Source organism: Vanessa tameamea, chromosome 16 (genome assembly GCF_037043105.1).
Source record: "Vanessa tameamea isolate UH-Manoa-2023 chromosome 16, ilVanTame1 primary haplotype, whole genome shotgun sequence".
Taxonomy (NCBI): Eukaryota; Metazoa; Arthropoda; class Insecta; order Lepidoptera; family Nymphalidae; genus Vanessa; species Vanessa tameamea.
Window position 1 is genome coordinate 3,184,738 of NC_087324.1, and position 26,822 is coordinate 3,211,559.

Genomic DNA, 26,822 nt, shown 5'->3' on the forward strand with positions numbered 1-26,822 from the left:
GACTCTTCTATATTAATTTAATTTTTATCATACCGTACAATAGCTGTGCCGATAACACGACATTCGTGAGGTTTTTGGCAGAGTAGGTTACCAGTCAGGACCGTAAATATTATTTTACAAATTAATTCGAATATTTTCATTGCTGTTAGACAAATTTGTCAATAATACTTTTTGTATCGGTAACTTTGAAAACAGTAACTAGTAATATTTTTATAATTTGACTGTTTGATATCTGAATATATATTACATTAAAATTATTAACTCAGGGCAGATTGCCCTCCCCTAAATCCGACCCTGTTACCAGTCATCATATGCGGATGTCATAGAACCGGCTAAGGGTTTTTTTATGGGACGCCAGACGCCGGACTATCTATCGATGCCGTAAGGTGTAATTTATGTAATGTAAATGTATAGTGATGTAAGAAAACCAATCCGCTAGGCCAAACTAGGGTGGACGGCAAAATTAGGCAGTGTACACAAGAAGCTAAATAAATGGCATTAAGGCAATCAAGTTACGATCATACAAGTATAAATGATTTGTATTAATTTTTTTCGGCCAGGTTTATTTTAAGATTTAGATTAATTATTGTTCTCTTAAATTATTAAAACTGACATTTTTATGTGGTATATCTGAGTGTCAATACAACAGAAACATGCAATTCGATAATATGATATCAGATTTTCTACCCTTTTTTCAAATCAAAGCTGACCCAATCAAACGTTAAAAATGGACCACTTTTTAGTACGTCGATATGGAAATTCAAACACTCCGTATAAAAGTAGCTACGTCAAAATATATGCAAATATTTTTTTTTTCCTATTTGTTATCTTATTGTAATTTCAAACGCGCTCGTTTTACGAATTTTACTTTTTACTCACTAAATATGAATAAAATACGTAACGCGTACGAATATAAAAGGTTCTTCGGATTTATGAAAGCAAGGGAGATCGTGCTAATAAAGAATGAAACCGGTATTTTGGGGGAATTTTCGAATATATTAACCCTTTACCTTTTACCATTTATCTTGTAAAAATAAGTATATAATATTAAAATATTCGTTGATCTCATACATGACAATCTAGATAATACTATAAAGTAATAGAAATATTATTGTTAACTCATGCAGTTTTACGTAAAATGAATAATAGTAATGATCTAACCGGATTTCGAGCTGCTCGCGTAAACACAAGTACACTATGGCACTTCGGATTCCCTCACTCTCGTAAGTCGATGGTTTGGCAATTTGACATTATCAACAAAAGAACAGGCAGATCATCAGATCCATAATTTATGTCAACTAGCTGCTTATAATTTTTTCTTGGCAAAAATATACCCAATAACTTTTATTAACCCGATTCGATTAAAACCTCAAAATAATGGAACGATCGCCATCGAGAGGTGTCGAGGATGTGATTTCGTGAAATTTTCCATATATATTTTGTCTGCAACTGCACCAGTAAATAATAACAATATTATAAACGGTCACAACAAACGAAAAAAATAATAACTGTCGCCCTGAAGGCTACCAAAGGCATATTTTGAGCAAAGACTCAAAGTTACGTTGTTATAACACACAATACGGGGTATAAATTACCTTATTGCCAACGAAACGTTCTCAAACTTTAAACATTACCGCCCGAAGCTATAACTAATTAACGGAATAACTACCTTCGTTTCAGAATTACTCAGATTTACTAATATTTGCCCTCTTCAGGAAAGTTTATTTAAGGTAAAATTGTTTGCCTTTCGACTGAAACCTTACTGACTGACTCAAAGACGGACCTCACTTGTTATTTGTTCATTAACGTACATTAAATGCAATACTTAATCTGCAATAGTTCCATGTAGCGAGGATTTCGTAATCCCCGCTCATTTGAACGGGGTAATAGGAACCATAGGATACTAAATAATAGTAATACCATCGAGGAGTTACTGTAATGATGATCATATTCTAATTTCAAATATAGATTTTGAAACTTTTGCATCTAACTTAATTTGGTTTTTTCTTAATATTAAATATTAATGTCTTAATGTTCAAGTTGGGTTAGTTGGAGATGAAAAAGTATGTCGGAACGATAACAGACCCATTCGTCATCTTTCTAAGAGCATTGAAATCATCAGATAGAGAATGGTCCTATATACTTATAGTTCAATTGGCAAACACATTATTTTATACGTATGCGACATACATACGAAAAATTATGTAATATCGGTATGCACTAATGATAAGGCCGTATGTTGCTCCTAATGCAACGCTGAACCACTCTCAGGTTTAATTTAGATACGAAACTAGTGGGAGTACAATAAATAATGTAAATATATGGTTATTTTAAATAAAGATACTAATACAGTAAAAATATAAAAAAATAAAATATTGAGTAAGCAACTTGTAATTACATATATAAAATTTTGCACGAAAATCTTATAAGCATCTTGCAGATTCAATTGCAGAAAAATTATAATCACCCACCTTATGGACTTCTTTCCTCTTAAGGATAAAAGTTGGAGATTGTAGCGGAATATCACCTAACAAATGCAGGTTTCCCTTCACTACCGAACACGAGGTAAATTTTATTAAGCACTCAAAATACCACTGACTGAACTCGTGACTCTTCAAATACGGCCCTACTATAATTCGAAATAAACAAAACACTTAATCGGTTACGTTGAATTCTGTATTTTAATTTCTTACTTCTTGTTAAAACGAATTGCTCTTGAAATATTATTACACCTAAATGTCGTTTGTTTGTCACCGTCACGGCTCTCATGGAATAATCTACCGAAAAAAAAACAATTGCACCGGCCCTAATTATTCCGCTTTTAATACGGAAAATGGCATCTCCGGAACATTTCTCGTCTGGACTCATTTTAATTAAAAGCGAAAACAAAGTAGCGGAACGAGCCGGAAACGTTATACAAAAGAATAATTTTCCTCAAAACGATGGTGTAAATATTAAAGCGATTTGTGATAAAATTTGAAAAAAAGCCAAATTTTTTTGTCTAAAATTTATTAGATACGTAGTCGTAATGGTAGAATTTTCGAGGTCCGTTATTTTATTAATGTTATATTTATTTAAAAAAAAAATCGCTTAGTTTTGTGAATACGTAGTAAAAGTACAGGTAAAAATACATTTCATAAATCAAATTTTTAACTGAAATCATATTTAAAATAATATAACCAGGACTTGACTGCAATGGTCCAGATCTTAGAATACTTGAATCTTAACCAAAGATTGTAAGGTAGACCTGGATAGACACCGCTGTGTTTTAATCTGCTTGATTTGTTTTTTTTTTAATTCATATAAGTACGCTAACTAGCAAATGGGCCACCTGATGGTCAGTGGCTATCACTGCTCATAGAATATGCTACAGTAAGAAATATTGGTCATTCTTCATATCACCAATGTGACCCACCTCGGGATTTAAGATGTTATAATCCTTGTGCCTGTAGTGACATTGGCACAAAAACTAATCGGAAGACTACAGTTCTAAGTATTACTTTTTGGTGGTAGAATATATAATGAGTGGTTAATACCTACCCAGATGGGATGACACAAAGCCCTACCACTAAGTAATTTATTATTTATCTCGTGTTTGACGGTGAATGAAAACGTCGGAAACCTGCCTCTTAATCTACCCCCGATGCTCATCAGAGCAATCTTGTGGAATAAACTCCAATACTTCTCCGCAAAAGGAAAGAAGGCCTTGGCCTGCTGCGGGAATTAGAAAGAGTTACATTTATAATAAGACTTTATAAAGAGAATTTCTCAAAAATTAAGGAGTGCCCTTGAAGCGACTTAAAATTATTAAGTCACTGTAACTTTTATAATGTCTATCCTCGCGGAACAGATCCGTCAGTCAGGAATGTAATTCTATACAATTTGCATAATAACGATACGAACAATGACTGATGTTATTCAGCGGTTATGTATAAATTGTACGAAATATACATAAGGACCTGCGTTGTGATTGATCTACCTTATTCCTGAATTTAGTTGACTATGTTAAATTAAAATAGGTAGAACGACAAGCAAACGACCACCTGATATATGGTCATCACAACACATAGACATCGGTATTGTAAGAAATTGCCTAGAGAGATGGTCTAGTAGTTAGAACACCTTAACCGATGATTACGGGTTCAGACCCAGGCAAGCACCACTGAATTTAAATGTACCTTAATTTGTGTTCATAATTCACCTTGTGCTCGGTCAACGAAAACATCGCGAAAAAACCTGCATGTGTCTAATTTCAACGAAATTGTGCCACATATGAATCCACCACCCGCATTGAATCAGCGTGGTGGAATATGCTCCTAATCTTCTTCTCAAAGGGAGAGGAGGACTAAGCCCAGAAGTGGGAAATTTACAGGCTGTATGTGTTGATTATAAGAAATATTAAATATCCCGTACATTGGAGTGCAGCTAACCTTGGGAACTAAGATATTACGTTCCTTGTGCGAGTGGTCACACTACCTCACTGAAACCTCAACACAACAGTACTAAGTATAGAGTACATTACAAGTAAACAGTCGACTTCCGAATATTGAAAGGATTTTTAGCTTACAATATCTAGAAATGTCTTCGCAACATGCGATCCCGTCTAATACTGTCCGACGCCCTAAATTACACCTACCTACATTTTTAACGCCTTCACACGAAACGACCATGTTTGCTCGCAAACCAATTTAGGTCTAATTCCTTTTTGCTAGGGGCTTAAATTGTTTGCGTATAACAAGCACGACAATGAGGGCTCGTGACTGTAATTAACATAATGGGTGGCGAGTAAATGTTTTTCCACCTTTATCTTTTCTTATTCTGTGGCGTTTACAAAGTAGGCGCTCCAGAGTGAGTGCAGTGGCCAGTTACGTAATAATAAATGGTAATTACTTCCATTTCTACACCCGCTTCCTTCAGTCGACGTGGCCTGAGTGAAAAACGCTTTCGAAACAGCCGGCTCGAATTCTTATGTTTGAAATTTTCAATATACCGAACCTGATTGATAGTATGATGTTGTACTTTGCCAAGTCACGTACGAACTATTCGTTAGAAAACATGTGTTGAATTTTGACAAACATTTTTAAATAAATTTTCTGGTTAGAATCAAAGTCCAAAGTTTTCGGTTAGTTTGGGGAAAATTAAATTTCTAGATTTTTATAAACAACTCCATTACCTACTTTTTTAGTGTGACACATACCACATATATATAAATCGCATTCTTAAGCCAAGACAAGAGGATATTATAAAGGCAATTATTTTGCTAACTAATTTCCGTCCGCGGCTTTGCCGGCTCGTGCGATTGGGGGGGTCAGATACTAAGTACCCAAAGCGTATCGGACAAAGGTCCGTTTTTGTACCCATGACAATGTGTATTTAAAAATTCATAATCCGTTAAGTAGTTAATACGTAAAATCGTAACAAAAAAACTCACTTTGTCAATTATAATATTAGTACTGATATACGAACTGTTGCTAATACTCCATCAGTATAAAACAAGAAAGGGAATTATTTAACGTTTGTTTACTGACTATTACTTCTCTCGAATACCGTTTCAGGCAAAGGTTATATTATAATCCCAGTTTTCTCATTTACAAAAGCAAACTAAGCGCATATTCAGAGCACGTCGACGAAGATGAAACTACAAGCTTGCAGCTTAAGAGATTCAGGTGTTAAAAATAACCCACACGTGTTTAGACAGACAATGTTCTTGCGTGATATTGCGGGTTAAGCGTTGATAAATTCAAGCGACAAACAAGATCTATTTCGTGTGCGATGGAAGGACTATAAGGTTTTACGAAAGCGGGTTAGGAATTATGTTCCATTAAATCCAATTTGGTTTTGGTCACGTAGGATAGATTGTCGGTTTGTCGTTTTCACTGTGCGTTTGTGAACTCGTTTTTTTTTTTTTTTATTTCATTCTATTCTTACTCAAGAAGGACGAGTTTTAATCATATAAATTGGAGTATCCAACAAAGTATGACTTAAAAGACTTTGATTATTTATTTGTCTAGATAGACAAGATAGATAGATTGCCAAAGTTGAGAACGCATCGAAACTAATTGTAGCCAATGGTTGGCCACTAAGTACACATTCACTAGTAAAGTAGTATGATGTTTGGCAAACGTCAAGCGTAGCTGTCACGTACACAAAGATAATAAAATTGGCTCGTTCTTCTAGTTCTTTTGTACTACTATATAAATAATAATCAAAGTCTAGATACTTGAACAATATAGAACAAAAAACGTTGAGCTGCATTTAATCCAAATATCACTATTTGAAATTTTGATGCTAAAAATTATGTTTTTACATTTTGTAATCAAAGGACAAATAAGTATCTTACGCGAATAAACTTTAGGAAGTCAAGGAACTCTTAAATTGGGATTTTCCGTTGTGTATTTCGGCAGTACCTTCAAGTTTAAGGAGGATACATTTACGGATGAACGAGTGGAATTGACGACATATGCTCCGCAAATTGGTCCAAATACTTGAATGCACTTATCCTGTAAATTCACAATGTTCCTAGAGAATGTTGATATCGGGCTTATATATTTCTGTATCTAAAAATAGTAATGAAATTAAATATATAATAAAAGATAATCTGAATTAGCGGGTTGGAATCTCCTATCGAATCAATCACCGCCTAATTTCTGGTCTCCACGATCAGAAATTTACACGTATCGATGGTCAAAGATCGTTCAAACGTCAGTTCTTATAATAATAATACGATGGTAAAACCTGTAAATTTCCCACTGCTGGGCTAAGGCCTCCTATCCCTTTAAGAAGATTCGTCTAATTGCTCTGCATGTGTATAATTTCGTTGAAAATAAACACGTGCAGGTTTCCTCGCGATGTTTTCCTTCACCTCCGAGCTCGAGATGAATTACAAACACAAATTAAGCACGTGAAAATTCAGTGGTGCTTGCCTGGGTTTGAACCCGCAATCATCAGTTACACGATGCACGCATTCTAACCACTGGGCCATCTCAGTTCTTATAATTAATGTTAAGTATATTAAATATCTAATGTATTATATAATCCAAAGATAGCTTATTAAGATATCTTTTTCTGTGACGAGGTTTATTAAATGTTTGTATGTAAATTTTTTGTGATTATTTATGTGTGTATATTTTATTCACTCGTACTCGTGTTATAATAGTATATACCAGGTGCAGGTGCAAAGTGACGAAGTTTTCCTTTAGTTCGATCTTAAGTTAATCGCTTTTGTTTACAGTGAGAAGAGTTCCACCGCAGTTCTCCATCCCCCCTCCTCCGCGCACCGAAGTAATGCTTGGAGGTAATCTCACGCTGAAATGCGTAGCCTTCGGATCGCCCATGCCCACAGTCACGTGGAGAAAAGGTAACGAATTTAATTTTAAACTTTAATTGAAACCGATATTAATTTAACCGTTCATATTAATAGTTTGTATTGAAACTAGTGTAATTTATAATATGTTTATACAGTGTCTATAGTATTTTTAACAAACTAGAATGTTAATATTAATAATAAATAAATATAATTTCAAATATTCTTTTCGGTAAAGTAGTTTTTCCTTTAAATGTTGAAATAAATTATTTAGTCAGAATATATTGTGCGACATTACACTATAGACAACGAATAATTTCTCGATCGTGTAAATATATAATAAAAGTATGTTTATGTTAAAATATATTCGTGATAATAATAAGATGTAAAGATTAATTAGGCATGGATATCCATCATTGATGATTAAACATATATACTAGAATACTTAAATGGTTTTAAGAGTTTTAATGAGACGTTCATCTAATGTATGTTTTACGAAAGGTCTGACAAAATGGCTCACCTCAGAAGACAATCCGCCGCTAGGACTGAATACCCTTGAACTAGAAGATATCAGAGAGTCAGCCAACTACACTTGCAAAGCGGCCAGCGTGCTCGGCGTGATAGAAACTACGGCTGAAGTCAAAGTACAATGTGAGTGTTGTGATAAATTTGTATATTTTTATACGATTGCAATGCAATAATTTTTAATTTGTAATACATTTTGCGTTTATATTCAATGTTTTTATACGACTTTAATATTTAATAAGTATTATTCACTAAGTAAAATATTAGTAGCATCATAAACGATTTATTGTGAGGTGATCGTGAAAATTGTTAATTTTATCTCATAAAACATTCAAATATTTCACTTTAAATTTAAAATTATATGGAACATTTTGACATTTGTATAATACGTCACAATGAAACGATTTATACCTGAAGTAGTAGTGACCGTTAAGAAATAATAAACCTAACAAGGATTTCGAAGAATCACACTTTTTCAGAAAGTGTGCTCTATTTACGTTTAAATGATGATTTTTCGGTTGAATTGGACTTGAGAATGGATTTGATTTGGATTTGAGAATGAAAAAAATATCTAAGACTTTTTTGAACTACCAAATGCTTATTCGCATAAACAAGGTGAGGATTAGCACGATATAAAATTCGTAGGAAACACAATCAGTGAGCGAAAAAAGTCTAAGTCGAAAAAATATATTAAATGACAATTTTGGTTCTTTTAGAAAACATATCTTAGCAAATAAACCAATCTCTCAACGCAATATCCTTATTGCGATAGGTTTAAATTTTAGTTCGATGATAAAGCTTAGAATTTTTTTTCTCTGTTAATGTAATATTGAATTTTAAATCGATGGACCATTCACGAGAACTCATAAAATTGGAACGAACACGATTGAAGAACTGTTTTCATAATATTTTAATTTGATTTATGGAAGACTCGACAAAGCCCGGACTTGGATATAGTTCGGATAAATCAATTATTACCAGACTGTCTTAAGAGATAATAGGCTAAGTCGACGCTGCGTAAATAGTCGACGATATTGAATTATTTACCAACTTTGTGCATCTTCGACTGTGTATTATTGATTTTTCTCTAAGTGTGCTAACTCTAAAATTAATACATTGACATCCTGTGAATTTCCACATGTGGCAGAATTTCGTTGAATTTAGACACATGCATTATGAATTATAAACACAAATTAAGCAAATGAAAATTCAGTGGTGCTTGCCTGGTTTTGTGGGAATTTTTTATTTTAATCGCGTGCTCCAATAGTGATTTACGGCCTATAATTTGTCAATATGGACGAAGACCATCTCTCCGACTTATGTGAAAAATTAGTAGCTTGAATTTAAAAATTATATGGCACGGTTTATTTTTAAATTATTTTTTTAATCAACAAAATTAACACTGATTTAATTATTCTCTAACAATATAAGGTTTCCTCATAAGACAAAGGAAAAATGGTGTATTATTATATCTAATTAAATAAGAAAGCCTTAAGTATTATTTGATGCTTATTAATATTTTATCAAATGTTAACGACAGCCTCAGGGAATGTGGAGGGTTTTTTTTTTGTTGCCTATATTTTATATGATTTTATGAATATACAAATTGAACGAGATTTTTTGCACTAAAAATTCAAATAGTAAGTAAAAGTATCGTAAGTGATCACCACATTATAGATATTGCAGACACTGATTGGACAATCGTTACGCTCTAACTGTAACTTATACTATCAACACAGTGTTTAACATATGTTAAACTTATGTCGTTGGTCTAGTAGGTAGCGTTTAAGCCGTAAAACAAGACCCGTGTTCAAGTATTTTTTTTCGTCGAAAATTCCTAAGGATACATTTAAAGCCTGCCGCCTGATCTCTTCGCAGTCGCATCGGACTGCCATCCTATATGTTTTATAACAAAGAATAAATAAAGAGAGCTCTTGTTTTTGCGCACACATTTGTGCCCTACATCCGCAGTTGACTAGCCTCGCTTAGGAATGGCTGCTGTGGCCAAAATCAATCAGGAGTACATCATTATCATACTGTCAATGTACTCCCAATTATGCGAACTATCAAGTATAACCCGTATGTCTGTAATAACAGTGACTCGCTTGTCTTTTGAACAGCAGCACACAAATATAAACCTTAAACGAAACTATACGACCACACCAATACAGTTGTTGTTTAACAGCAGAATAAAAGATAGTATTATTTTTGAGTACCTATCTTTTACAATGAACAAAATATTTCACAAAGAATGTTGTTACCTTTTTACTGTGGGTATGGATTTGGAGAAAACAGTTTTGTTATATAACTATTTAATTGTAGAAACCAAAATTTATAAATCTTACAATAAGTTTAGTTACTTCATTTAGTTACAGCTTTTGTACTATAGATAATTTAAAAAATATATGCCAGCTAGACTCAGCGTGGATCACTTGGGATAAAAGGAATGTTTGAAAATTCAATGCATTATAATTTATCTTATTAAATATTAAAATTTAGGCGCCACTGACGAATCACAGATTGTATATTTAATGATTTAGTACACCGTTCGCCAGGCCGGTGTATAAGTTTGTGTAAAAAATTAAAGTGAGTTCATCACCAAATTTCCAGCTACATGTGGATATCGTTTTTTCCATTGTTTATATCTAAGGGAACAGGCATGCCATCCTTGGAGTTGCACCAGCAGTTATCTGGACACACTCAACCAGGAAACTGCAGCCGTCCACTACACTACACTTAATATTTCAAATCCGCATGGTGGGTAAAAAAAAAACCTCCTGCAATACGAAATATTCAGATTCAATAATCAAGTAAATAACCAAGAGATAAATACCTTTAACGAGGGATGTAAGCAGTAATTTACCTTTGGAGGTTCAAAGTCCTGCTTATTTAAAATGACGTTTTCAACTCCTGAGAATCATTCCAATGGGTCGAAAATCACTGTAAATCACTAATTAAACATGACTACGACTTTCTGAATTGCAAACCAACGCATATAAGTAAAAACAAGAATTAAAGACATAATTTTTTTTAAGGTCGGTAGAAATATGTTGTATAAAGTTTTATCAAACTTCAAAACTCCATTATTAATATATTCTGAAAAGATATATGCTGTTAAAGCACTGAAGTAATAATCAATCACAAATTAAGGAACTCAACTATTAAGGTAACTCACCGATATATTCAGTATATCCAATTTGAAGTTCGAATTCGTTGTTAAACCGAAATTGTAAAAATTCAAAAAGGACGAAATCGAAAGTTCTTGAAACTTTGAAAGGTGCGGGAGTGTGGTCAGAATCACCACCAAAATTAAATAGGAATTATATCCATATTTAAATCAAAGAAATAATTATGGAATAATTATTTTATTTAATAAAAGCCAATTATAGGCAAAATAAATCTGACATAACAAATTTCCGACATTTTCAAACAAATACTAATCCTTTATTGAATGACAGCTAATGAATTAATCTGAAACGATGCGAAATGACTTCCAACAAATACATCAAACGAATTAGATAATAAAATCTAATTGTAATAATGATTTCACAGCACTGATAAAATAAGTGTAATTTATTTTATTATTTAAATTCAAAGAAAATGCCAAAATGATGTATTGAGCTAGCAATACCGATACATGGGAAGTGGGAAATGGGTTAACGCCACGGATTTTAGCGAATTGACACTTTTGTGACGTTTTATATAATTTAAAAAAAAATTAAAATTATAAAAATAATTTTTAATGTAACTGAAAACGTTCTTAACTCGCCCGTTTTCATACTGTTTTTATTAAATGTACTGAACACGTTTATGTTTTATCTAAACCATTAATATTACTAAGCCGAGAACCTTATCCTCTATCGGCTGCCATCAAGCTTGTATAAGATGAGTAACTGAATCAAATTACGCTCATAATTTCTAAGAATAAATGATGCTAATTTATGATAATAACTTTAGGGGTAAGACTCGGGCCGACGCAAAAGAGGATAGATCGTTGATTTTATTATTTAAATCGCAGTAAATGCTCGGTCTGATAAGAAATTTAAAACAAAGGCTTAAGAGTATGCATCCTTGTAAATTAAAGAGTTTTTTTAAAAAAAGAACTTTTTGCTAACCTTTACAACGATTGTACAAGTCGGTAAATCGTTATAAAAATCGGACGACGCACCGTCACGTGCTCAAATCAATTTGTCGTGAACATGCGCCCTCATTCAAAGTCTTGTCGTCCGAGTAGTAAGTATAACTCGTATAATGACTCGAAACGGTCTATATTAACTAAATAAAAATAGTGTAATGTCTATTTATTTTATGACATAGGTACGGGCAAATGGGCCACCTGATGGTAAGTGGTCACAACTACTCATAGACATTAGCACCGTATGAAATTTTAATCATTACTTACATAACCAATGCGCCAACCTTGGGAACTAAGATGTTACATCCCTCGTGCCTGTAGTTACGCTGGCTCACTTACCCTTCAAACCGGAACACAATACTAATTGCTGGAAGAATATATTATGAGAGGGAGGTACCCATAAATATTAAATATAATATGAATCGAGGTCTGCAATGTGTTTTATAAACTTTAATATCTGTTTAGCCATAAAAGGTTAGCTGGTTGAAACACTTCGCTCAAAAGTAGAAAAGGCCATTATTAATCAACGAGACTGTTATAGGCTGTTAAACACGATGATGAGGAAACTTAAAGAGATCGTCGAAATTAATATAACAATAACTAATATAACTGCTTAAGTCTTAAATTGTTATCTTATTACTTGGTGGGCTTTGTGCAAGTCCGTCTGAGTAGGTACCACCCACTCATCAGATATTCTACCGCCAAACAGCAGTACTCAGTATTGTTGTGTTCCGGTTCGAAGGGTGAGTGAGCCAGTGTAAGTACAGGGACAAGGGACGTAAGATCTTAGTTCCCGAGGTTGGTGGCGCATTGGTGATGTAAGGAATGGATAATATTTCTTACTGCGCCATTGTCTATGAGCGGTGGTGACCACTTACCATCAGGTGACCTATTTGCTCGTCCGCCTACTGATATCATAAAAAAAATATATACAATTATAAGGCAGTATGAAAATAAGATAAATAACTGATTTGATTGAGAGACACGTAATTACTATTGGTAATTTAGAGGTGAGTTAGAGGTTAGATGGGCGCTTTGCTCTGTCAACAGCTGTTTTGCGAGCTCCGCACCAAAAGTGAAAATAAAAATAGTAAAAAGTGCTAATAAGATCTGATAATTATAGTAATCAGGAAGAATAGTGCTGGAAACAAACGTAATTAAATATAAATTGGCGATAATCGACAAATACCCGGCTTAACAACAAAGATAAGTGATCAAAAAAAATATACAATGAAATAGCAATGGTGCGAAATATCAGAAAGAAACAAGAAACCTGCAAAAATCAAAAAATAAGAACGAAAAACAATCTAGTAGAAGGCGACAGCAACACAAAATCAGTAAGGGAAATCAAACTTATAACAACATAATCTAACTTTTTTAAAAATAATTAGTCATTCAGTAATAAAACTGCCAATTAAAGCTAAGTAGCGCCATCTAGTATTGAGTAACCAAAAACATACAACCAAGATAAGAACCACAACAAATTTTAAACTGTACGAAAAGTAGCGACATCTACTGGCAGATAGCGAGCAACATGGAAGACATAATGAAAATGTTAAAATCAATACAAATCGATATAGCCGAACAGAAAAGAGAAAGGAAGGAAATGGAAACAAATATTACAAGTAGTATAAACACTATGAACATAAACATAAGCAGGCAACAAACAAAGAAACGCAACCTAGAAATTTCCCCAAAGCAAGACGGAACAACTGTCCAAATCCAAGCTCCGAAAAAGAATAAAATTACTGCCTTTATAAAACAAAGAAATCATTCCGAACATCCCACCAATACAAAAACTCCTAGACTCAGCTCCTAGCAATTAAAGGGCCCTCTACCACTCAAATAACCAACACGGCTGGTCACCGCGGGGGAGAAGAAAGAAATAGATTCTTCTCTTGACCACAACCCTTCAACACAACGACAAGATGCTTTAAAGAACAAGAAAAATGAAATTGATCTCCTCACTAGGAGACAAATGGCAATCAAAGGCGGAAAATAGAAAACAATGGACAAAGTTCAAGGAGGCCTTCACCCGAAGGAGGTTTCTCATCTCATAAATGTAATAAAAATAAGAAAATTATAATAATAAAAAAAAAAAAGAATGTTAATTAAAAATATAACTTACATACAAATACTGTAAAATATATATATATATGTGTTACTGTAATTGTAAATGAGAAAATAAAAAGGCTTATTTATTTATTGAATTACTATTGTTCATACGAAGAGATACATGCACATTTAGGATTCGTGAAAATCAATTTGGTAAATTGCAGTAAGTCGCAGACATCCATTATGAGTTGTGTTATAATTCATAATTGAAAGGGCTCCAAAGTTGCGCGAAGCCCAGGAGACAAACGAATGTCGGCTTGATTAATGATTAATTATTGTTACTCGGCCCATTTTCTCGATACTACTCGAAAGGGATTAAGGGCTAGATTTTGAAATATTTAGCCTTTGGGCCGCTCGTTCGAAGTTTAGAACAACTTTGGCTCCGGTACATATTTTCGGGTATATTTTGGATTACGAACAACTGAACTACTTAAATTTAACCAAAACAGACCGGGATTAAAGAGACATCAATTATTAAAGACTTTGTAATGACAAATAGTCATTAAATGAGTTTAAAATTGTACTGATTAGTGAATTTTGAATGGATTTTTTTTACCATACTCTTTTGAAGCTTTATAGAATTATTATATATAAACCTTATCTATTTAGCATTGCCTGGACCACCAACTGAAGTTCGAGCGTCAGAAATAACGGCGACAACCGTTCGATTAGCGTGGACCTACAGCGGCCCCGAGGAACCCCAATATTACGTCATCCAGTACAAACCTAAATACGCTAATCAGGTACGTAGCCAGAAAAAATATATTTATTTTAATATTTACTCTTGAAGTAGAACATTATCGGTGTAACTAGTGTTTGTTAAAATTAAAGATAAGGTTTGGATACAATTTAAAAAAAAATTAAAAGTTGAGTCCTAAATTCAATATTAAAGGATTGAAACAACTTCATAGGTTTTAACAATATATTGTACATTTACATTTTGTATTCCCATTCCGTTCCTTCAGGCATTTAGTGAAATATCAGGGGTCATCACGCAATACTATTCAGTTACGAATCTGTCTCCGTATACTGAGTATGAAATGTACGTGATTGCTGTAAATAACATCGGTAGAGGACCGCCATCGGCACCAAGGGTTTTTACAACAGGAGAAACTGGTATGTAGAGTAACTAATTTTTAATATTAAAGCATGCTTTAATTATTCGATATGTTATTAATGATGTATTTCATCATATCCTAAATAAAAAACATCACAGATATCAAGGTTATATATCATTTTATATAAGTTTTTAAAATTAAATTTTTATCTAAAATATATTCTTTCTTATTTTATGAAATCATTAAAATAAAATCTTTTTAATCATTACATCATAACATCTATCATTTGCTTGGTTCGATTTGATTCTATTATCGCTTACGATTTCGTACACATGAGTAATTGTTTTGATTGCTTTGAATTCGGTAAATAGGTTTTATTTTCTTGCGCTGGTTCCTCAGTTTTAAGGTTATTTTGATCGTCTTTTCATGCGAACGCATTAACGCGACGTAACGAACAATCGCCGCCGCTTCGTGTAAGTTCGCTTTTGAATGGTTTTTTATTGAGATTTGTTTATTTGTTTCGTTTGCACAATTTTTGTATATATTTTTTTATTTTTGTTAGAATTTAGTCGTAGTGTGCGTTTTTATTTTTCTCTTCATGCACCATTCCTTTGTGTTATTTATTACTTGATACCTATAGATGGTTCACGACTCTACCCGTTTCTGCTAAAGCACCGTGTGATAAATGTTTTACATAATTTTCACTCTTCGTTTAACTAATAGTATGTTTTTTCCTTCCAGTGGATTCCCTTTATGGAGGTGCCAGTAAGTAAACATATGATAAAAGATTGTATGATTATAATATTAAAGTATTTTTTTATACAAATAGTTTATATAACGTGTTTGAAGATTCGAAAGGAAGAAATTCTTTTTGAACGAAAAGCAAGCAAATTTTATTATGTGATCGCTAGTCAAACATAATATTCTTAATGGTTCTAGGAGCAATGAGTGTACTTACCAAACTTGAGATTTACATAATTCCTACCGTAACATGACAAAGTAAACTAGATTTACTGAATCCATTAACAAATTTGATGCGATGACCAAGACGATGCCCAGTCCAAATATACGCTTAAATATTCAGAACATCTCTATTACATAAAATATTGTTAGACCAAGCCGAATATTTTGTTACTTTCGTATACTTTTCACTGTTCTCACATATTTAACTTTGTATCGAAGTAGATTTTCTTTGTGTTGACTATTTTTTCAACAATTCCTGTATTAATTTTTTGATATATTAAGCCAATATTGTATCCAGTTAACTAATCTCTCAAACAGATTTTAATATTATTACATTAGCTTACCTTCTGTCGTGCATTACAATGTTCCCGTTTCTTTTCCTAGAAGCTATCACGTCTAATTTACTGGCATAAAATATTAAATTTGACTTGTCCCGCCTTAAATTACGCGCGGTGTCACAGGGCAGACAATAAAAATGGCGCCTGATGAGATGGTAATGAAAACGTCGCTACAGGCGAATAAAATTGTGTGCCACTGCTTTTTTTTCTCCTGTGAAATTCTCTTTACGTTTCTAATAAAAGAAAGTTTTGAGCCGGCGACCCGAGCTCAGGTCTCAACGAGATTATTGCGTTTTAATATTACACCGCTTTCCAACTTATATTGTTTCGTTCTACTGAGTATTGTAAACATCGAACGAGATCTCTCATTGAGCGATGTTCCGCTCGCTCGTAACGGGACGCGATTACAAATACTTTTAAGAGAATTCATCGTGTTCTGTTATTGTGTCATTTCTCGCTGTTATCGTGTTCCGTTTGTGAAAGTACTTAATTGAGACGAAACGGACCTGACTTAATTCGATATTGCGCTGTTTGAGAATTATTATGATTATTACAACAACGGCCTTTTAAATTCCGAATCAAATATTGGACGACGAGGGCAGTGTATTTCATTTTTGCTCGCCCTTTTCAATTATGAGGATAGAATTGTTGTTGCTTATTTGTTTTTGTGTTATTAGTCAACGATTAATGACATTTTAAATTGTTTTCTATGTTGCTGATTCATATCGGTAGTATATTTAATTTAATCTCGTAAAATGAATAAATTGCTCGTGAAAGCATATTTAAAGTAAATATGGCTATGATTTCGTAACGGCACTATATATGGATACTGAATATGTTCAAAGAGGTCGTCAACTTGTAGATCTGCCATATTTTGTAGGATACCGTTTGAGTTCCTAATTATTCGAATTAAAACAACTTCAAACAGATGATGATTTATTGATCTTAATTTGTCGAACTTTACTAAATTAATTATCCTTTAGCATCATAATGGCGTGAAGGCTAAGCCGTGATCGTATCTATTCGAAGAAGATATGCCTTTATTCTTCTATTGTATGATTAAATTGGTGCCGTTTATATAAACCTCGTTAATAGTCAATTGTGTCATAGTGATTTGACATTTCTAAGAGCTCTTAAGAACAATACAAGTGGTCTATTAATGCCTCTTTTCTTTATAAAAGTGTCCTGTAATAACAATGAAAGCAAAGACTTAACCCACGTTGGTGCATTAGCCCATAGCGTCAATTTCTAATCCCGATATTTTACCGACACATGCAGGTTTTCTTATATTTTTTTTTTCATCGTCTGAAGACAATTTACGAACTTAATTGTACAATTTGTATTTCGTACAATGATTTTGAAATACGACCGAGAAAAGGATACACTCGGTGAACTTCAGTTTGTTCAGTAGATAAATAATTTATACTTGGAAAAAGAATATATTTTACAATTTCCTTTCAGAACCTGGCTCAGCGCCGAAAAATGTTCAAGTTCGACCTCTGAGTTCGAGCACAATGGTGATTCAGTGGGACGAACCGGAGACGCCTAACGGTCAAGTGACGGTATGACGTCTTATTAACAAGCTACCTTAAACTTTCAAATTTTATTGTTAGTAATTTTTGTTCTTCCCATATGGTTCCCATGGAATCAACCGTATTTGTTATTTTAAGCAAATGTGTGGTAGTAGCATTAAAATCTTGAAAGTAAACAATTTAGATAGGTATGTATGAAATCGAAATTTCGATTAAAATAGCAAAAGTGATATATCTCACTGTAATCAATCGTACAAAAGATTTATATGTGCCAACATTTTGAAATTAAAATATTTGTATCTTTTCCAGGGGTACAAAATTTACTACACTTCAGATCCGTCTCAGCTTTTGCAATCTTGGCATTCCCAAATGGTGAGTTGGAAGAGGTTTTAGTTAGTAACGTTACTCCGCAGGCCGAAGTCCACGGCTCTCAATAAAAAGTTGTAAAAGAATAACATTTTATGTAATTATAATATGATATGAAGATGTATATATATATGTATGTATTTAAAAACACAAAAACAACCGAAGCGACATAAATTGATTGGTTTGATCTAAAAATTATCCTTTATTTGAGCAAGGCAAAAATCCAAATGACGTTTAACCATAATAAAATTATATTGAAAAAGATAATAATCCGGTATTTTCAAATGTATCAATTGGCATCGCTACTGCGTTAGAAATTTGAATTTGAACGTGTGAGTCACGAAGGAGTGTTTTGTGTTTCTTTCAGACTTAGGCTAAACATCAGTTCGAAATGCTATACTGAATTGTCTCGTGACTTTCTTCTAAATTCTCTTCTTTGATATTTCTTCTTCTAAAATAATCTATTAAACTGACATCATTCGATAAGATTTTTTAAAAGCTTTTTAATTACAAACAGAATTTCTTGCAAATTATGAAATCATTGTTTTCGAAATATGTTTCCACAGTCAACTTCCATAAATGGTGTATTAATAACGTCACGCGTACAAAGCCGTTACCATACCAGTGATTTCAATCTCGATACAGATGGACAATAATCACCTGACAACAATCAGCGAGCTGACCCCTCACACGGTGTACACAATACGCGTGCAAGCCTTCACGTCCGTTGGTCCCGGACCAATATCCGCTCCCGTACAAGTTAAAACCCAACAAGGTACGTATCGTACTTGAAATTGAAACACTGGGCACTGATGTTGCTAGTCGAATGTTTAATTTTAGAATATTAATAGATTTATTAAATTTTTATTTTATTTATAACACTACAAGTTTCCGACGATTTTAGTGTGTATCCACACTGAATACACAATCTTAACATTAATCAATGGAGGTGCTACAAGTTGTGTGTTCATACAATTGAAGGACACTACAGTGTGCACTATAAAGCTAAAAATATTTGTACACAGTTACGATAACAAGTGAAAAAATAATACCACATTAAAAAAATCTGTTAAAATTAGAATTTTAAGTATAAGCTTATTGCGATTTAGCATTTTTTATATCACAAGCTGAATTATTCGTTTAAAATTTATTGGTGATCATTGAGCGTAAGACTAGTAAAATTAGTTAGCAGCTAATAATAAAGTCGAATCTACAGAGCATTTAATTGATAAAATATTTTAATTAAAATAGACATTTATTTTTACAGAGGCATTATTTTAACTTTATTGTTTCATAGTATAGCATAACTCCAGTTTATTGTAAAATATTTTTCCCACTGAATAAAAGCAATGACAAGAATAGTCTACTTTCAAGGTATTTCTAATTTCCTCTTCAACTAAGAGCGAGAACAATTCCGAGGAGCGAGGATGAAAACTGCAACAGCCGTTATTAATTGACATTTCTTTGAAATAGCACAGTCAGTTTACAAATGTATGTCATACTCAGGTGTACCCTCCCAACCTTCAAACCTCGTAGCAGTCGAAGCGGGAGAAACTTCAGTGACTCTCTCGTGGAGAAGGCCAGCTCATGCTGGAGACAATATTGTTTCCTATGAGCTATACTGGAACGATACATATGCTAAGGAACACCACAGGAAGTAAGTCGGAATACGGACATTTGATTAGGTTTCTGTGTTTACTTTACTAATAAATAGAACATTTTATTATGAAGCACCACTTTTGTGAATGATAACAACTTACCGCTTACCATAAGTGGTAGGTTCAAAAGGATCCACTACCTCTACCAAGGAACCATCCAATCATTATTTTTTTATGTCTATGGTATACTTCGGCGGACGAGCATATAGGCCAACTGATGGTAAGTGATCACCACCGCCCATAGACATGACGCTGTAAAAAAATTTAACCATTCCTTACATCGCCAATGCGCGACCAACCTTGGGAACCAAGATATTATATCCCTTGTGCCTGTAGTTACACTGGCTCACCCTTCAAACCGGAACACAACAATACTGAGTACTGTTGTTTAGCGGTAGAATATCTGATGAGTGGGTGGTACCTACCCCGACGGACTTGCACAAAGCCCTACCACCAAGAAATATATACTAACAATTATATTTTAATGCTGTTGATATATTTAATGATATGATAAATATAATGATGTTTAATATAGCTTTATTTACACCTAAATGGTGTCTATCATGTAAAGTTGTGCGATTACAGACACTTCCGATTCCAAATTACAGCATAGTATCGAACTTCATTCGATTATATTCGATTCGTTATCAATTATAATCTGTTACTAGTATTTCATAATACTTTCCATTCGAAGTGAATAAATAATATTTGTGTGGACGTGCCGCGCCCAGACGGATCCCGATAACGGAGACGTACACGCTGAACGGGCTGTACCCCAACACGCTGTACTACATCTGGCTGGCGGCGCGCTCGCAGCGCGGCGAGGGCGCCACCACGCCGCCCATCGCCGTGCGCACCAAGCAGTACGGTACGTGGAGCCGCGAGCGACGCGCTCTCCCGCGGGGAGGGGCCTTATTGTGTTTCAAATATAATGGACCGTATTCTCCTCCCTCCGTTCGTTCCGGCCGTTATTGGTTTAAGTGGAATTTCAATGTTTGAAATTGAATTTGGTAACCTTAGAGGGATATTCGCAAACAGTGAAGCCTCCTCCCGCTCGACGCGATTTGAATATGAGAGAAAGTAATGTGTGAGTTTTTCAGGTAATTCGTAATGTAATATTTCACATAAAAGCACCTGCCCGGCACGCTGCCAGTAATATACAGCACAAGCACCAAGTTTTATATCACGATAATATGTGTTTTGTATTTGTAAATTCGTCGAATGGGGTAACGTGTACGCATCGGCGTACGACTCGATCGGCTCGAATGTTTATAAAAATTACGTCGAATGCGTACACTGTACTCGTAACTCTAGTAGCTTTATGTTGTTCGTATTTTATATCCGACGAGGCACCGCCTCGAGTGACATTTCGTTTTTATTATTTTTTTATACAACTGCCACGACACGAACAACATCGAACGTTAGTTTATTAATCGCGCTATTCGATTGTTTGAACGAACACTTCGATTCTGAAAAGACGCGCTTGTAATGCTGTTCGTGCCGTAATAGAACATAATGATCACAATTTTCTTCCGACAGGAGAAAGTGTGACGGATGACTCATAGAGATGTATGGGCGAGCGGATCCTACACTCACACCACACAAATTTGTGCATGCTCGACTTTGTTTTGACGATTCGCGTCGTTTTTATTCATTATAATTTCTGGGCACATTTCATTTTTTTTTTTTTTTTGGTTTAACAAATGGCATTCAGTGATTGCATCGGGTTCGGTTAGGGTCGCCGGGAAGCGCGACGTCATACTTCACAGGTGCTCAGGTCATGGAATGTTCCCCCCCTTACGAATTGAGCTTGTTTAGTTCCCGGAGCACCCCCGATGAATGTGACCGCCGTGGCTGTATCTCCTACCGCCATTCGGGTGTCATGGCAGCCCCCGCCGGCCGAGCAGGCGAATGGACGGATCGCCTACTACAAACTTCTATGCGTGGAATCCGGGAGGGGTGATTCGGAGGCGACTGTGGTGAAACTGAACCAGACGAGCTTCGTACTGGACGAGTTGCGTCGCTGGACGGAGTACCGCATATGGGTGCTGGCGGGCACCAGCGTTGGAGACGGGCCAGCTTCGTACCCGGTCACCGTCCGCACACACGAAGACGGTACGTTTCGATACAACACTACTCATTTAACTAATACGCTCAATTTTATGTTTTAACTACATTGTTTAAAGATAAAAAAGTCTATTAAATTAAAATATTATATACAAAACAAAATCCTTTACAATGAGTTTCTACATAAAATTGATCTAAAACATTCATTGGAAATTCTACTAATGATGAAAATATATTATACCTAACATACTGTGGTGGAATGTGAGAGGTTCAGTTTTGGGCAAAGATCTATAAGAGAAACAGACAAGAACGTAATATTACATTTAACAGTAAATGTGAATTGGAACCGCTGACATTTCATTTCTACTCTGATAATAATCAACCATGATAATATTCCTCATTTTAATAAAACAATTGTTGTGTTAAAGCTCCGGATCGCTATGGAGGGTGGTATAATAAATTCAACAAAATCATTCATATTGAAAAATATTTAATGTGCAAAGATGAAAATCGCACTCATAATTATGGATGATTTTGTAGCAATGATTTAATCAGGAACGACAGAACGGATATAATTTCGCGTGTTAAATGAATCTACGTAAATAATTGTAAGCAAATTTCGCATCTCAGAATAGTCGCAAATTATTTCCGTACCCGTCGTAATAATCTTGATATGCAAATGTTTGTTCATTCCGTAAATAATTCCGCAAATAATTAACTTCGTATCTGATTCTCGAAATAGATTTTACTACAAAGTTTACTAATATCATTCTTTTCTTTTGTTCCTTTTCTATGAGCATATAGCAGGATTCTAATCAAGGAGGTTAAATCTCGTAACCAAGTTTTAATATGCTTGCCGATGAATTTAACTGTATTATTATTATTATTATTTTGTCATTCGATATCACTGTATATTAGTCGCTATTACAAGCGGCATAGAGTTGATATTTACACTCACTTGTCACATGTAATGATTTTCATTCGATGACGCGTCTCATTGACTCGTCTTTATTTCGCTAAAGATGGCACTCACTGAAATGCAAAGTTATCTTGCACCTGGTATAGTGTCGACGGCACCGTTATATATTGATTTTGACGCACAGTTGTTAAGTATTTAGCAATATACACAATTTTGCATGCTTTCTTTAACGACACAGCACCATTTTTCGTTCAGTTGATTTCACTGGGCACCCGATAGGTTTATCTTGCGGAACACGTTTACACATGTTAATTTCAATTATACATATGTATATATTAAATTGTGTGAAGCAAGAACGGCACTTTTAGGAGCACTCAGCACCACTAGCGACGACACAAGGTGAGAGAGCGAGTGCGTGGCATAACATGATATGACAGGTCGACCTACTGAGACCCATGAACCAGTATTGCGATGCACAAGCCGGTGCGACGGAGCATCGAAATTCAGATGGCATTTACGAACGACCGCTAGTTTACATGGGAACGGTCCAAAGTGATCTCATGCAATTCAAATTCAAACGGTTGATCAAATTTTAATTTACCATTTTGCATAACTCTTCGTTTCCGTCTCCGTGGATCTTAAGGCCTTTGCATCGCAAAGCTACGAATCGGCTCACGTTTCTGAGTGGGTCCGCGGTCGTTCAGCCCGACACGCACCACGGCCCGAGCGCCGCATTTGAATACCAATACCGTCCTACACGACACGCGCGCATGCTATATACTACTCACAACTATTCTCTACTCAATACTCTCTGACTATACTCTTAGCGTAAAATCAGCGGATGAAACTTACAATGATCCCGAGGATACTCTCTCGTTACTTGGTCACACCCAAAAAGAATCCAAGGGATCAGATCCGCTATGCTCTGCACCTATATTCCCCAACTGCTCAGCTCGGTCTAGAATACGCGCTATTTCTACTTCTTTCCCTCTATCTCTATCTATCTGACTTACTGTAAAGCTACAACTTCTCGCCAGTAGACGTTTCTCTTTTCCTCTATTCTTCTGTATACTCTATCAAACTATCGTCGTGCATGCACACTAGAATATATTGTGACATACAGAATACTACGCCTAACGTACGCTAATGCCGTTGACGAGGAAAGAACAGAATCGAAGGGACGCTACGCGACAGTTCGGCCACAGATCATATAAATATATATATCTAATTTTATACTGAACAGTTTTCGAAGATATACAGCAACGGACAAAGACACAGACACCTTCACAAAACATCACTGTGGATAGCAACACAAGGTACAATGGACCACACACACAGCAGCAGGTGGCGCTCAAAGAAAACAAGACAACACAGATGAAGCACACACACATAGACCGGCGCCGTCGCCCTAATCAATACATGTGCGTGTGAGTGAAGCGCCTACGTCAAGGGACATAAAGCGGCCTCTAACGTGCCTTGTCTTCTACTGCTCACAAAAACCGAAAACGTCGAATATATTTATACTATAAGCTTCGTCTACTGACGCAACGTATGAGAAAATTTACGCCCCATGCGAGAAATAAATTTATATTCCCAGTCGTGTCATGTACATGTGAGCAGAAAAAGGCGATGCACGCGAGCATAGACCGGCACCGACGTCCCAAGCGGCTTAACCCAAATGCTCCTCCTAAAGAGCTCAAAATACACGAGGAAGTGAAATAAGAGTATCCCCTATTTGCCGACAAGCGTTCTACTCGTAATCTCTCACTTAGTAGTTCCGTTCGCCCTGCAATATTCGCACAATTTGTCTTAAATGTATTTGAATGCGTTTTTCTCTTTTTTCTCTCGTCACTGACTTTGTATGGGCCGCTGGTAACCCGTACAGCTATAAAGAGTGAGTATAAATTACTATAGTGCTTGTATTTACGTGCGTTTGTGCTTGTGCCTAAGCTTCATGTAGTTTGTTCTTCCTAGCACAATTATCTATAAACCTGTTTAAAACAATCTGCAAGCGGCAATTTCGAGGACGCATGTTCTTGTGTCTTTTTTCTTATAGCTAAGATTTGGTGTGTTCCCTACCTATAAACGTGGCACTGAGTCTTAATTGCAACCTGTGATCCCTTGCAGAATGTGTTAAGATTTACTGTTTAGAATAGTAATGCTGCCTCTGATAACAATCTTTATAGATGACTTACTAAATGTTAATTCTTTGTAAAGCTTGACGATTTTAGTTGATCTAACAATGTGGATTGGAAGGTAATTGATTTTAATTGGTTTTGATGATGTGAAAGGGCGTTAAATTTAATTTAATCTGTGTGTGTTGGTATTCAAATGCCCGATCGAGATGCTGAGCGGCGGAAAGCGTCGCGACCGAAATACTCTATCAGCATGACCGACGGGGACTACCGACCGCACATCCTGGACCCTTTTTTTTACTGATAAAATTTCGCAATGCTTACCGATAAGCCTACGAAGCTTTATTTCAATTTAGCCCTTTAAACGTTAAGCTTAAGGTAGTTTTCTAGCACGCTCCCTTAGATGCTGATAGGGCATTTAGGTCTAAATACAGAAATGTACGGCTCAAATTTTTCTAACATGTTGCTCGTATGCTCACAGTGCCCGGAGAGCCTCAAGATGTTAAAGTGACCGCGATCAACTCGACATCTATCCATGTGACGTGGAAGCCGCCTCCGGAAAAAGAGAAAAATGGTATCATAAGAGGTTACCATGTTCACGTGCAAGAAGTTAGAGAAGAGGTAAGAATCACTATCGCAGGTTAAAATTGATTTACTGAGACTGTGAAATTTCTGTAAATTTTCCATCGTAAACAAAAGATAAATATTCATATAATTTTTGTAACAAAATAATTCAATATATTTCATATTTAGTGCTTAACTAGTTTCTAAATAAAACCGGTAAGACCCAGATGATCTCTACGTTGGACCATAGAAGTAGTATTTAAAGTTTATATAATTAATTAATCATTCTTTTAATACTATTTTATCGCTTTCTTCCGGGTTACTGGGCTTAAAGCAAATTACATGTCGGAGTTTAGTGAAAAATAAAATGTCTCTGATATATCTATTTGTTTTTACTAGAATACGTTGTATGAGTTTTTTATTCGTGTATCGTTAACTTGCATAAGAATACTTATCTCTCATTATATTCTTCACACACACAAAGGTATTCTAATTATTACGGTTATCAAATCAAATCAAATCAAATCAAATCAAAAATCTTTATTCAATATAGAAGTGTTTACACTTGCTTATTGATTGTCAAAAATCTACCACCGGTTCGGAATTTAGCACCTCGGACCTGAGAAGAACCGGCGAAAGAAACTCAGCGGGATATTTTTTTTTTTTTCCATTTTGCATGTACAATAATAATTATATTTTAGTTATTTGAAACAGCCTGGAGGCGATCATTTCATTCCCAAGGTGTGCAGTCAACTAAAAAGTCATTAGTGTTGTAATATCCTTTAGCACACAAACGCTCTTTAACGATTCTTTTGAATTTTATAATTGAATAATTTTGAACGTTTTCTGGGATCCTGTTGTAAAAACGTATACATTGCCCCAAAAAAGAGTTACTAACCCTGTGTAATCGGGTACTTGGAGTAACAAGTTTATTCTTGTTCCTAGTGTTAATAGAATGTACGTCACAATTTCTGGGAAAATCGTTTATGTTTTTGCGTACGTACATAACATTATCAAAAACAAATTGAGAAGCGACAGTCATTATTTTAATTTCTTTAAATTTATCTCTTAACGAATCTTTTGGGCCCAGGTTATAAATTGCACGAATAGCCCTCTTCTGCAGTACAAAAATAGTATTAATGTC

At 34.9% G+C, this 26,822-nt stretch overlaps 2 protein-coding genes across 6 annotated transcripts in view; both read left to right on the plus strand.

Annotated features, from left to right (window-relative positions):
* LOC113393943 (prolactin-releasing peptide receptor-like) overlaps nt 1-3,804 on the plus strand; it is a 639,527-nt gene extending 635,723 nt beyond the window's left edge. The window contains exon 3 of the mRNA XM_064217318.1: nt 3,784-3,804. The gene's annotated coding sequence lies outside the window, so the exon portion shown is untranslated. The remainder of the gene's footprint in view (nt 1-3,783) is intronic.
* The window catches only part of LOC113394003 (tyrosine-protein phosphatase Lar), a 383,804-nt gene that overhangs the window by 347,237 nt on the left and 9,745 nt on the right, over nt 1-26,822 (plus strand). For 2 of the 5 annotated variants that reach the window (XM_026631162.2, XM_026631164.2), the window contains 12 exons: nt 7,232-7,357; nt 7,805-7,954; nt 14,688-14,821; nt 15,044-15,194; nt 15,878-15,901; nt 17,899-17,999; nt 18,279-18,341; nt 18,981-19,110; nt 19,842-19,992; nt 20,725-20,861; nt 21,812-22,108; nt 25,596-25,735. In XM_026631162.2, coding sequence (XP_026486947.1) covers nt 7,232-7,357; nt 7,805-7,954; nt 14,688-14,821; nt 15,044-15,194; nt 15,878-15,901; nt 17,899-17,999; nt 18,279-18,341; nt 18,981-19,110; nt 19,842-19,992; nt 20,725-20,861; nt 21,812-22,108; nt 25,596-25,735 — 1,604 coding nt within the window. The remainder of the gene's footprint in view (nt 1-7,231; nt 7,358-7,804; nt 7,955-14,687; nt 14,822-15,043; nt 15,195-15,877; nt 15,902-17,898; nt 18,000-18,278; nt 18,342-18,980; nt 19,111-19,841; nt 19,993-20,724; nt 20,862-21,811; nt 22,109-25,595; nt 25,736-26,822) is intronic. The other 3 variants (XM_026631163.2, XM_026631165.2, XM_026631166.2) reach the window with 3 other exon arrangements.